Source organism: Bos indicus x Bos taurus, chromosome 23 (genome assembly GCF_003369695.1).
Source record: "Bos indicus x Bos taurus breed Angus x Brahman F1 hybrid chromosome 23, Bos_hybrid_MaternalHap_v2.0, whole genome shotgun sequence".
NCBI lineage: Eukaryota > Metazoa > Chordata > Mammalia > Artiodactyla > Bovidae > Bos > Bos indicus x Bos taurus.
Genome location: NC_040098.1, coordinates 51517895 through 51530753, shown reverse-complemented (window position 1 = coordinate 51530753; position 12859 = coordinate 51517895). Strand labels below are relative to the sequence as shown.

At 56.1% G+C, this 12859-nt stretch overlaps 1 protein-coding gene across 1 annotated transcript; it reads right to left on the bottom strand.

The window, feature by feature from the left end:
- Positions 1-7: 7 nt before the first annotated feature.
- On the bottom strand, positions 8-4093 carry TUBB2A (tubulin beta 2A class IIa). Its single transcript, XM_027525423.1, has 4 exons — positions 3927-4093; positions 2413-2521; positions 1968-2078; positions 8-1264 (listed from the first exon to the last, which is right to left on the bottom strand). Exons 1-4 carry the CDS (start codon positions 3981-3983, stop codon positions 204-206), a joined length of 1338 nt encoding a protein of 445 aa, XP_027381224.1. The 5' UTR covers positions 3984-4093; the 3' UTR covers positions 8-203.
- Positions 4094-12859: the final 8766 nt, after the last annotated feature.

The following is a 12859-nucleotide window of genomic DNA, read 5'->3' as shown; positions in this document are numbered from 1 at the left end:
CCACAGGTTTTGGACACATGCTTTTTTATTAGTATAGATATCTTAGACAATATTGCAATTTCCAGAGGAGTTCCACATTATTACATCAACAGTGAATTTCTGACAGAGGCAAAACTGAGCACCATAGTATACGAATAGAAAGACCATGCTTGATTGAGGACAACAGAAGTCACTAAGGATGCACGATTTATCTGACAAAGTTCTCAGGCCTCGTCCTCGCCCTCCTCCTCCTCGAACTCGCCCTGCTCGTCGGCCGTGGCGTCCTGGTACTGCTGGTACTCGGACACCAGGTCGTTCATGTTGCTCTCGGCCTCGGTGAACTCCATCTCGTCCATGCCCTCGCCCGTGTACCAGTGCAGGAAGGCCTTGCGCCGGAACATGGCCGTGAACTGCTCCGAGATGCGCTTGAACAGCTCCTGGATGGCCGTGCTGTTGCCGATGAACGTGGCCGACATCTTCAGGCCGCGGGGCGGGATGTCGCACACGGCCGTCTTCACGTTGTTGGGGATCCACTCCACGAAGTAGCTGCTGTTCTTGTTCTGCACGTTGAGCATCTGCTCGTCCACCTCCTTCATGGACATGCGGCCCCGGAAGATGGCGGCCACGGTCAGGTAGCGGCCGTGGCGCGGGTCGCAGGCGGCCATCATGTTCTTGGAGTCGAACATCTGCTGGGTCAGCTCGGGCACCGTCAGCGCCCGGTACTGCTGGCTGCCCCGGCTGGTGAGCGGCGCGAAGCCGGGCATGAAGAAGTGCAGGCGCGGGAAGGGCACCATGTTCACGGCCAGCTTGCGCAGGTCGGCGTTGAGCTGGCCCGGGAAGCGCAGGCAGGTGGTGACCCCGCTCATGGTGGCCGACACCAGGTGGTTGAGGTCCCCGTAGGTGGGGGTGGTCAGTTTCAGGGTGCGGAAGCAGATGTCATACAGCGCCTCGTTGTCAATCGAGTAGGTCTCATCCGTGTTCTCCACCAGCTGGTGCACGGACAGGGTGGCGTTGTAGGGCTCCACCACCGTGTCGGACACCTTGGGCGAGGGCATGACGCTGAAGGTGTTCATGATGCGGTCAGGGTACTCCTCGCGGATCTTACTAATGAGAAGGGTCCCCATCCCAGACCCCGTGCCGCCCCCCAGCGAGTGGGTCAGCTGGAAGCCCTGCAGACAGTCACAGCTCTCGGACTCCTTCCTGACCACGTCCAGGACCGAGTCCACCAGCTCAGCGCCCTCTGTGTAGTGGCCCTTGGCCCAGTTGTTCCCGGCACCACTCTGGCCTGCCAGAGGGAAAGGACAGTATCAGACGCTAACCCTTCAGTAAGGAATTCCAAATTCTGTCTTCCTGACTCTGGACTAATTTTAGAGATGAAAGAGCCTTCTTTTTCAGAAAGACTGTCTATCTACAGAAAAGTTTTCTATATATCAGTGATCCTCAGAAACACTGAAGATCTAATACAACAAAAGATTTAGTTCATATGACGTTATTAATTAAGAAGATAGTTTAACAAAACCCAACTGGTTTAAAACTAAGAACCTTCTATAAATTCTTATTGATAAATCAACAGCTGTTGGCTGGCAGGGCGGAGGCGCACGTCATCAGAGGGCCAGCTCAGCTTCTGCTCACAACCTGCGCCTTTGGCCTCGGCTTCTTAAGGGGCTTGCCTGTTGTCACGGGTCCTCTGAAATGACCAGTGGCCTGTGAACTGCTGCTGGAAGCTTTCCTTCACTCTTTGTTCTCTGCCCCCCTGCTCTGGGCTGCTCTGCAGTGGGAGGGCTGCGGCAGCCTCTGCAGGCTGACCCTGGCCTTTGAGTTGTGTGGACAGGGGCCAGAGGGCTGACAGCCCATGGACCAGGTACAGTGAGGCCGGGACTCGAGGCCTCTGTGAACACACAGCCTCCGCCAGGTACTCAGCAGTGACCCCCTGGGGTCAGGAGGAAGGGGACCCACTGAGCCAGGGCCCACGCATCACCCCTACGTACCAAACACGAAGTTGTCGGGCCTGAAGATCTGGCCGAAGGGTCCAGACCTGACGGAGTCCATGGTGCCCGGCTCCAGGTCCACCAGGATGGCCCGAGGCACATACTTGTTACCTGCGGGGACACAGCAGGAGTCAGACCTGGCGCTTGCAGAGCAATCAGACAACACTCTGCTCTCCGTGCCCCTCCAGGCAGAGCTCATCCCAGAAAATTCCAGCAAGACGCAAAGAGATTAGAGGAGGTTTCTGCTCTACAAAGGGAGGTGAGGGCCTGCCCGGTCATGACCCGAATGCAGGGAACTTCAGGGACTCTGAGGGTATTTCTGAGCAGCTGACTTTAAACGCATGCAGGGAACATTTCTTTGTCGTGTGTGTGTGTGTTCCTGCTACACTGGGGCTGCCAGAGAACGGAACACAGGAGAGGGGGCCGAGCACGAGGCAGTCCTCACCAGCAGCTTCGTTGTAGTACACGTTGATTCTCTCCAGCTGCAAGTCACTGTCTCCATGGTAACTGCCAGTGGGGTCGATGCCATGCTCATCGCTGATGACTTCCCAAAACTGGAGACAGAGAAAGAAGCACGTGATGGTCTGACATCCTAGGTGTCAGCACGATGGCCCTTCCCTCCTCTCCTGTCCTTGGAACAGTGGCAGTGTGGGCAGACAGGCAGGGAGCCGCAGACAGGCCCGCAGCTGCCACCCTGCTCCTCCAGCAGCGTCTGCGGAGGGGCTCGGGGATGCGCAGAGCATCAGCTATATCAGGAGACAGATTGGGAAGTGGGGAGGGGCCCTGGAGGAGGAGGGAGGGCATGGCTGCAGATGCTCGGGAGGCTGGGCCCCCAGGCAGGGCTGGGCGTCAGCATCCCAGCGGATGGACAGGTCCTGCCCAGGACAGGTGGACCCCGCCCTGCGGCTGCCTGCAGAGATCGCCGAGTCCTGGCACAAACTCGACCTCCAAGCAGCGCCGCGTTAGGCGCGGGCATCCGCCGGGCTCCTGGGTCACTGACTGCAGAGGCGGAATGGGGGGGTGAGGGGCACGGTGCAGCGTGCGTCTGCGGCAGGAAAGGCGGGGGGCGGGGGGGCAATATGGCGGTTGTGAAAGAGACCACGTCCTTGTGCGGGCGCCCGCCCACACCCGGGCACCCGGCCCGCGGGGCCTCGCCCACTGCGGCGGCTCGGCCCGGGGCTGCCACCTGCCGCCGCGCCCACGGCAGTCAGACTGCGGTGTCACCCGCCACCCCGTCTGGATGGTGCACCCCGTCTGTCGGACCCACCAGAACCCTCCAGAGCATCTGTCACCCAATGACACTGCAGTTTTTTCATTCGCAATGCAGACAATATACGCAAAATAAATTCCGCAGGAGGCCACGGGATTTTCACGACCAAAGCCCCCACCCAAATCTCAGCGTCCAATCTACGGGGAGGTACCAACCGCGTCCCTCACAAGGGCCGGGGCCGGGCCCGTAATTAAAGACCCACAGCTGCGTAGCCCTGAGCATCAGTGCCGGCTGTGAGGCGCCCGGCCCCGCCCCGCCCCGCGGCCGCGCTCCTCCCGGGGGTCAGCTCCCTACCCGGTCCCGCTGCGGCCGCGGCGCGCACCCTGGGGACCCGCCACCCCTTCTCTGTCCCTCCGGGGTCCCCGCCCTCGGGCCCTGCCGACCCTCCCTGCCCCCTCCTGGTCCCACACCCTGGGGACCCGCCGCCCCCTCTCTGTCCCTCCGGGGTTCCCACCCGCGGCCCCTTCCCCGCCCCCTCCTTGGTCTTCTCCCTGGGGACCCGCCGCCCTCTCTCCGTCCCTCCGGGACCCCCGCCCTCTGGCCCCGCCGCCCCCTCCCCGGGGGTCAGCTCTCTCCCCGGTCCCTCTCCGGCCCCAGGCGCACCCTGGGGCCCCGCCGCCCCTTCTCTGTCCCTCCGGGGCCCCCGCCCTCGGGCCCCGCCGCCCCTCGGCCCCGCGCGCCGCGCCCACCTTGGCGCCGATCTGGTTGCCGCACTGGCCCGCCTGGATGTGCACGATCTCGCGCATGGTGCCGGCTGTGGAGCGGGTGGAGGCGCGGGCCTGGACAGAGCGCGGACCGGCGGACTCGGCGCAGACCCCGCCGCCGCCCGGGCCGCGTCTTTTAAGGCGGGGGCCCCGCCCCTGTGACGTCACGGCGGGGGCGGCGCGGGGACTGCGGCACCGCGAGGGGGAGCCGGGGCGCGGCGCGAGGTGCGGGCGGCCGGCCGCCGTGCGCGCGGGGTCCCGGTGCGGCGCGTTCCCGTCCCCGGGCCTGTCCCGGCCACTGGCCTCCGGCTCTTTCTTCCCGGGGTGGGGGTCACGGCGGCTGTAAGCGCTGGGAGGGGCTGCAGGGCGCGGGGAGTGGGGGTCCCTGGCCGGGGCTGAGGATGGCCGTCTCGGCGGGGGGCTGCTGGGGGGCCCTTTCGCCCCTGCCCACGTTAGGAAGGTGCTCAGTTGGGGGGGAACTAGGAAAAGTCGCTGGGCGCTGGCTGTCCCGTCAAGGCCGCTTAATGTGGAAAATTCCACGTGTGTGTCCCCATGGCCTCCTTATGGAGCTCGACAGGCGAGAATTTGTCTGTGTGTGTGTGTGCATGCGTGTGCGTGTGTCTGTGTGTGTGTGTCCCCATGGCCTCTCTGGAGCTCAACGTGTGTGTGTGTCTGTGTGTCCCCATGGCCTCCTTATGGAGCTTGACGTGTGTGTGTCTCTGTGTGTCTCTGTGTGTCTGAGTGTGTGTCTGTCTGTGTCTGTGTGTGTGTCTGTCTGTGTCTGTGTGTGTGTCTGGGGGGGCGGTGCATGTGCCTCCGGGGTGTTTTGTTGCCTCATCCCCCTGCCCTCCTTATGGAGGTGGGCGTCCTGCTCCAGGTCAGCAGCCACGTGTGGCCTCTGAGCCCAGGGAGTCTGCGTTGAGATGTGCTTTGATGTGAATGCTCATCCGGTTCCATAGACTCAGGAAATTAAAAGAATGGAAAAGATTCCATCACTAATTTTGTATATTGATTACTGATCAATATAATATCTTGGATATATTTTTGAAATTAATTTCACTTGTTTCTGTTTTTTAAATGACTGCTACACTCATAGTGACTACTGGAAAATTTTAAATTACCTACGTGGCTCACAGTGTATTTCTACAATTCTGGAGTAAACATTATTACCATCCCAAGTTAACAGCTTCAGAAAGGAGGCTCATAGCTTAGCAGCCACAAAGCTTGTAAGTGAAGGCATAGAGTTTCATTCTACAAAGAAAAAGGGCAGGGGGGTTTTAAAGGCTTGGCCAGGACGAGGTTAAGACCCAGCCTTCATTGTTCCTCGGGACTGTCCTGACCTGCGGGCCAGGGCAGCAGAGACCAGGGACAGCTGCTTTTCCTCTCCGGGGCCAGTTCCTCCAGCTTTAAAGTGATAATTACAGGTGCCCTGCAGCCAGCTTTGTGAGTAGGAAACGAGAGGCTCCATATGAAAGCGGGTCGAGTTTATGGAGCAAAAAGGCCGCTGTAAAACCCAAGGTGATGCTGTCGTTACAGATCTTAAGCCCATTTGCCGTGTTAATGGCAAAGTCATGGCTCTGTCACCCCTGATCCAGGAAGCCAGTCCTCAGGGTCCCGCCCTGCCCAGGCAGGTGCCTGGTGCCCCTCGGGGAGGGGCGTCTCCGGGGCGCCCACATTCAGCCCCCTGGCTGGCACTGCACCCACATGCTGAGGGCGTGGCCTCCACCTTCTCACGAGCGCTGCCCCAGCTTCCGTGCCCTGGGCTCTTCACAACCAGGGAGACCTTTCCAGAAGCTGTGCAGAGGATGGGCCTGCTCCCCGTAGCTTCTGCGATCGCTCGGTTCACAGAGGGTTTCTGGAGACGGCTGCCTCTCGGCCTTTGTTGTTTCATTCAAGGTGGGGGCTGGGAGCCAAGCAGATGAGACCTAGAAGGGCTGGTGCTGGGTAACAGGTGGGCATCTCCTGCGAGGGGTGGCCCACTCTCCTGCATCGTAGTCAGGCAGTTAAGCAGTCACCTGAGCGCTCAGGCCCCGTACGGAAACCTGGAAACTGGCCTCATTACACTGTGAAGATGAGAGAGGGTGTCTGGGAGCAGTGAGTGAGTGACAGCACTGGTTCCAGCAGGCCCAGGCCATGGGTGTCCCTGGCAGCAAAGGCTGTCTCCCCAGCACCCAGCGTGCCCCCGGCCCGCCTGTCCCAGCCCCACCCGTGTCTGAGCCGGGCAGTCAGAGACGCACCGGTGCAGAAAGGACGCCTGCCCGACCGCAGGTGACTCACCCGGGGACTCCGTGCCAGCTGGAGTCGGCCATGTGGACACGGCACCCAAGAGACTGCAGGAGGAAGTGGGGCCCGCCGAGCCTACCCCCCGCCGGGACGGGCTTTGACGAGGCCTCGGGAGAAAGTGGCTTCTCCCCACGTCTTCCTGTGTTGGAGAAGAAGGGCTCCTCTGGGCCTGGGCAGGGCGACGGGGGCGGGGAGCCAACCTCCTCCAGCCCCAAGTCGGTTCCTGTCTTGGGCTGATGTCACCGGTGTTCGAGCCGCCCTCACCCCTAAGGCCCTTCGGGTGACAAGACAAAACTCAGGCGGGAGAGGGAAGACGCGAATTCCCTGCGCTAGGCTGGGCGTGCGTCTTCCTAAAAGCTCTGCCTTCCCCTGCTGCTCCCGCCTCCCTGTGAGCCTTTCAGCGGACCTGCCCTCGTCCCTGGTCCTGTGAGGGCGGCCACTGCCCTTGGCGGGTGCATCAGTAAGGGACAGACGTGGTCCAGGGGAAATGTATGTCAAGCACCAGCTTCCTCTGTAGAAAAACGAGAACCCGAGAGCCATCAGCAGGAGAATGGTCTCAGTTATTCTGGAACAGTCGCTCTCACCCTCTTTGTGACCTCAGAGGAAGCCCAGGAGACCAGCTCCTCAATAACAGCCCGTCTGCTCCTTTACACACACACGTTCGGGTTTTTAATAAAAGTGTCTCTTCACGTGTACTCCAGTGTTCATCGCAGCACTGTTTATAATAGCCAGGACATGGAAGCAACCTAGATGTCCATCAGCAGATGAATGGATAAGAAAGCTGTGGTACATATACACAATGGAGTATTACTCAGCCATCAAAAAGAATACGTTTGAACCAGTTCTAATGAGATGGATGAAACTGGAACCTATTATACAGAGTGAAGTAAGCCAGAAGGAAAAACACCAATACAGTATACTAACGCATATATATGGAATTTAGAAAGATGGTAACAATAACCCTGTGTACGAGACAGCAAAAGAGACACTGATGTATAGAACAGTCTTATGGACTCTGGAAGAGGGAGAGGGTGGGAAGATTTGGGAGAATGGCATTGAAACATGTAAAATATCATGTATGAAACGAGACGCCAGTCCAGGTTCGATGCACGATACTGGATGCTTGGGGCTGGTGCACTGGGACGACCCAGAGGGATGGTGTGGGGAGGGAGGAGGGAGGAGGGTTCAGGATGGGGAGCACGTGTATACCTGTGGCGGATTCATTTTGATATTTGGCAAAACTAATACAATTATGTAAAGTTTAAAAAAAGAAAAGTGTCTCTTTATGAAGATGGAGGAATTTTGCCTAAAGCATTTGAAGTATGACTACCTGAAACATAAAGAGTCTGAACCCCAGTTTGAAGATAGTCAGCTCAACCGAAGTTTATAAATTTTTGAAGAATAATAATTTGGAGTAAATATATAATAATGTTTTTCAACTACTTTCTGGAATGTTTCATGTCCCAGTATGAATTATTTTTACTAGAATTGTCAATCTGGTCCTTTCTTAACTGAAAAAAATATATAGTATAATGTGTGTGTGTAATATGCATACACATTATATATGTTATTGTGGTAAGGATGTCTTTCATATACACATTTTCTGAGTATAAAATTTTAAAGTTTATAAAATACTAAACAGAAGTATGTCTTCCCACTGTCCTCTAGTTCTATTTTTGATGTTTGATGTTTTCCTTTTTCCCTCCTTTCATGGGTTATTTAGATATTTTTGTTCCTTTTCATCATGGTTTCAATCATTTTTGCCTTGGACATTAAGAATGAAAAATACTGTTATTTTTACACTATGACTTAAATGAGACATAGACCCCCAAATTATCAAATACATGTTATCTTCTCCCAACTGCTACCATCTTCCCTGTAACCTAGCATCCCTGGATCATACTAAGTTCTCTGAACAAACTCTGCTTCCCACGGCCAAGGCTATTCACGTGACCGGGCTGAATGTCCCCCCACTCAGCCCACCCCTACATTCCCTGAGGGGTTAACACCACAGGCCCGCACGGTTGGAGTGGGTGCGGATCCTGACTCCACCGCTTGCCAGCTGTGTGACCTAGGGCAAGGCACTTAACCTGTGTGTGCCTCAGCTGTACCATCTGTAAAGTGGGGTTAAGTGTTCTATCAGCTGCTGACATGTGCATTGCTGTTCGCTCTTCCCTGTAAATCGGGGCTCAGTGCTGGTGCCCCAGGTCCGTGATGCCCCCTCCTTCGTGCCTCGCAGTACACTGTCTCACCTCCATGCTGCCGTCCTGGCCCCTAGTCCACGAAGCTGCCCGCAGCCAGGAAGGGGCCGGTGGGAAGGGGAGTCGCAGAGCTCCTAAGTGAGCTGACGCCCGACTGAGAGTCTGGAGGTCAGCTGGGGTCCCAGCACCGTGCAGGACGGTTCTAAGCCTGAGCACCCTGAGAGCAGGGCACAGACTGGGCTGGAGGCTAGGACCCAAGAGAGCTGTTCCCACCGCTTCCCAGCTTCCTGGCCCCCTCACACCTGTCTTCTGAAGGCAGGATTTCTTGCGCCAAAATCTGAATGGCCAGAGACTTGGGGTGAGGCCAGCCTGCTGATGACCACCGGGCCAAGCAGGGCACGGAAAGGGTGCTGGTCACTTTCCTAGAAACTCCAGGGCTCAAGCTCTGCTGTTTCTCTTTTAGGGCAAGCATGGAAAGATTGCCGTCGATGTTCCCCTCCCCGAGGTGAGGAAGCCAGGAGTTCCTGTGGAGCCTAGGACTGTCTTCCGAGGACTGTCTTCCGAGGACTGTCTTCCGAGGACTGTCTTCCGAGGTCTGTCTTCCGAGGACTGTCTTCCGAGGTCTGTCTTCCGAGGACTGTCTTCCGAGGTCTGTCTTCCGAGGACTGTCTTCCAAGGACTGTCTTCTGAGGACTGTCTTCCGAGGACTGTCTTCTGCTGCAAGTGTGCAGGGCACAGGTGGAGCAAGGGGGCTGGCATCCAGCCAGCTGCCCGGTCCGCTTCCCCACCACCACCCTCTGCCCTCCAGGGGCTCCCTGGCTCGCCAGCGCCCCCTCCCCACTGCCAGGGGTCTCACCTGTGACAGAGGAACCCCCCTGCCATCCCCCCACGTGTGGTCTGCACAGCTTTCTCTAGAAGAGTCTTTGCAGTGGGAGCAACAACAACCTACCACCCAACTTGTAAAATCCACCAAGGAAGATGTGACTAAAACATGAAGCGCCTTTTTAACTATAAAAATCACACCAAGGTACATTTTAAAAGTGTTTACTGGGCCTTTGAGCATTCGAGTTATGGAAGAACACGACCTGGCCTCCTGATGCAGCGGGCAGCATGTCCATCTGTCTCACAACCTGAAGGTCTTAAGTCCTGGAAAAATCCAGGTCCCAGGGCCGCGTCAGCTGTGCAGCCAGGAGTCTGGAGAGAAACCCCAGATCGTCTCCTGTTCACGGTTCCTGTCTTTGCTGACTAAGTCCCAGACATACTTGATCTGATCGTGAAGGAATATTACTTCTTGTTTATAATCAGTTTTTATCTATGCCTGATTGTCATGTGCTAGAAAAACAGTAATGAGGATCATTTCCAACACAGGGTGGATTAATTTTGTTAAATTTATTATTCAATCATGCAAACTTTGCTGCAGACTCTTAGGCTGATGCTCTGTACCTTGCTGCCAGTGTTCTCTTGTTTTTCTTAATTAGAAGAAATATCTGTTAGTTTCACTCTTTCATCAGCAAGGCCACTCTAAGCGTAGCCCTTGCTGGTTTTCAGGACCTAAGAAAATGAGCGGTAGGGCTGACAAGGCCAAAATATGAAGAGAAACCTGCAATAGTGAAATTAACACGTGTAATTAAATTAAACCTACATCGATTAGCCAAACGTGGCTTAGCATTTAAGCATGACACAAATTACAATGAAGTAAACATTTTACAAGATAGAAATTTAAATATTTTTGATATGATGTGAGTGGTGCCTCCAGAAGTAGGAGTATTTTCTATCTACAAAACTCTTAAATTGGCTTCGCCCATCCCTCACAATCAGTATCACTGTCTGGATACAAAGAAATAATTTAAACTTTTTTGGTAAGGAGAAGGGAAAAGGAGGTTAGAGAATATGGAGACGGATAGGAAAGGGGTGGTCCGAGAAGGTTTAACAGAGCCGTGAATTCTGCAAGGGAGGGAGGCACACGTGTGCACTCGGCCACGGAGGAAACCAGAGGTCTTGGGCCAGTCCTTTCCCAGCGCTGGCCAGCAGGGGGCGGCTGGCCGAGGCCCACCTGGTTGCTGAGTGTTCGGACAGGAAGGCAGCCAGACACGTCTGCGTGTGGGGTGTCCACAGTCAGGCTTCTGTTAACTTATGGGAGGCGTGAATACCGTGCAGACTCTCAGGTGACCCTGAAGACTGGGTAGTTTTATAAGTCACGCGGCATTTGGGTCCCCCTGAGATGACGTCAAGGCTGTATATTGTCACCCTGCTTATTTAACTTCTATGCAGAGTACATCATGAGAAACGCTGGACTGGAGGAAGCACAAGCTGGAATCAAGATTGCCGGGAGAAATATCAATAACCTCAGATATGCAGATGACACCACCCTTATGACAGAAAGTGAAGAGGAACTAAAAAGCCTCTTGATGAAAGTGAAAGAGGAGAGTGACAAAGTTGGCTTAAAGCTCAACATTCAGAAAACTAAGATCATGGCATCTGGTCCCATCACTTCATGGGAAATAGATGGGGAAACAGTGGAAACAGTGTCAGACTTTATTTTTCTGGGCTCCAAAATCACTGCAGATGGTGACTGCAGCCATGAAATTAAAAGACGCTTACTCCTTGGAAGGAAAGTGATGACCAACCTAGATAGCATATTGAAAAGCAGAGACATTACTTTGCCAACAAAGTCCACCTAGTCAAGGCTATGGTTTTTCCTGTGGTCATGTATGGATGTGAGAGTTGGACTGTGAAGAAGGCTGAGTGCCGAAGAATTGATGCTTTTGAACTGTGGTGTTGGAGAAGACTCTTGAGCACCCCTTGGACTGCAAGGAGATCCAACCAGTCCATCCTAAAGGAGATCAGCCCTGGGATTTCTTTGGAAGGAATGATGCTAAAGCTGAAACTCCAGTACTTTGGCCACCTGATGCGAAGAGCTGACTCATTGGAAAAGACTCTGATACTGGGAGGGATTGGAGGCAGGAGGAGAAGAGGATGACAGAGGATGAGATGGTTGGATGGCATCACTGACTCGATGGACATGAGTTTGAGTGAGCTCTGGGAGTTGGTGACGAACAGGGAGGCCTGGCATGCTGCGATTCATGGGGTCACAAAGAGTCGGACATACTGAGTGACTGAACTGAACTGAACTGAGATGCCGGGACCAAGGTCAGAGGAATGAAGCGAGGCTGGGGTGCAGGCCGAGGCTGGCCCTGGTTGGGGGCACGGCAGCCCACAAGTCAGCTGCAGGTCCAGCGGAGACAGTGCTCGCTCGGGTCCAGACCTGCTGTCCAGCCTCACTGCCCGGCCAGGAGGACGGGCTGGGAAAGCAGGACCAGGAAGCTCAGCAGTGAGTGTGAGCCGGGCCTCCCCATGCAGGGCTGCTGCTGCTCCCAGCCCAGCCTTTCTTTGGGAGGCAGAAATGTCCATTCCAACTTCCTGCACTTGCAGACTTAAACCGCTGAGTCGGAGCCAGACGAGGGAAGTTGCAAGGGTGACTCAGCTTCCTTCTTCACTTTTCCCACCTGTTGGGACTCTTCCACCGACTTGAGTACACAGTCCCCAGCGCTCACGAAAGTCGGGGCCCAGGAGACATCTTAATACCAGTCAAGGGCGGCCTTACTCTGAGGAGCAAGTGGGTTAACTCCTCCAAGCAGGACCCCAGAGAGGCACCGACCCCTGTGGTCACAGGGGTCTGAAAATCCAACATACACAGTGAAAGGCGCCCATACGCTGGCCTGTCTTGGCCCCGTGCGGGACTCCTGACAGGCCACGGAGACTGTCCTGAACGGACTAAGGCCCAGAGAGACAAAGGCTTGCCCAAAGCCACGCAGCAGGTAAACAGAAAACCACATCCTCGGAGCACAGGTCCGGGTGTTGGAACCAGAGCATCCAGAGGCCACGTGTGCTCACTCCCCAGCTGCCCACTGGAGGCAGGCAGAACTCTAAGGCCCAGGGGTCGCCGGCCTGGACTGCACACACCTGTGCCCAGTTGTTCAATGGAGCACCAATGTCAGCGCAGCGTGAAGGGACTCCGCAGGTGTCGTGAAGGGCCCAGATCAGTTCCCCTTGAAATCAGGAGCTCACCTGACTTGAGGAAGGGCAGGCCTTCCCTAATCACGCGAGCCCCCCCAAGGGGGGAATTTTCTCCAGCTGGTGGCAGAAACCTCCGTGGAGACCTTCTGCAGGCTGCCATGCTGGGGGCCTGTGGCGGGGTCGGCAGGCACCTCGGAGCCCAGAACGGCCTCTGGCCAATAGGGAGCTCAGAGCCAGGACTTCGAGGAACCGCACAGATGACCTCCTGGGGGGCCGAGAGGGCCCTGAGCTGGGGATGGAGCGGCCGGGATGGTCAGCTGTGCACAGCCCTGGGCAGAGGGCCTGCCGTGCCCTGCTCGACGTCGTGAGCGTGTCACAGAGGCCACCTCTCTGGGCCAGGAGCAGCGTGTCACACAC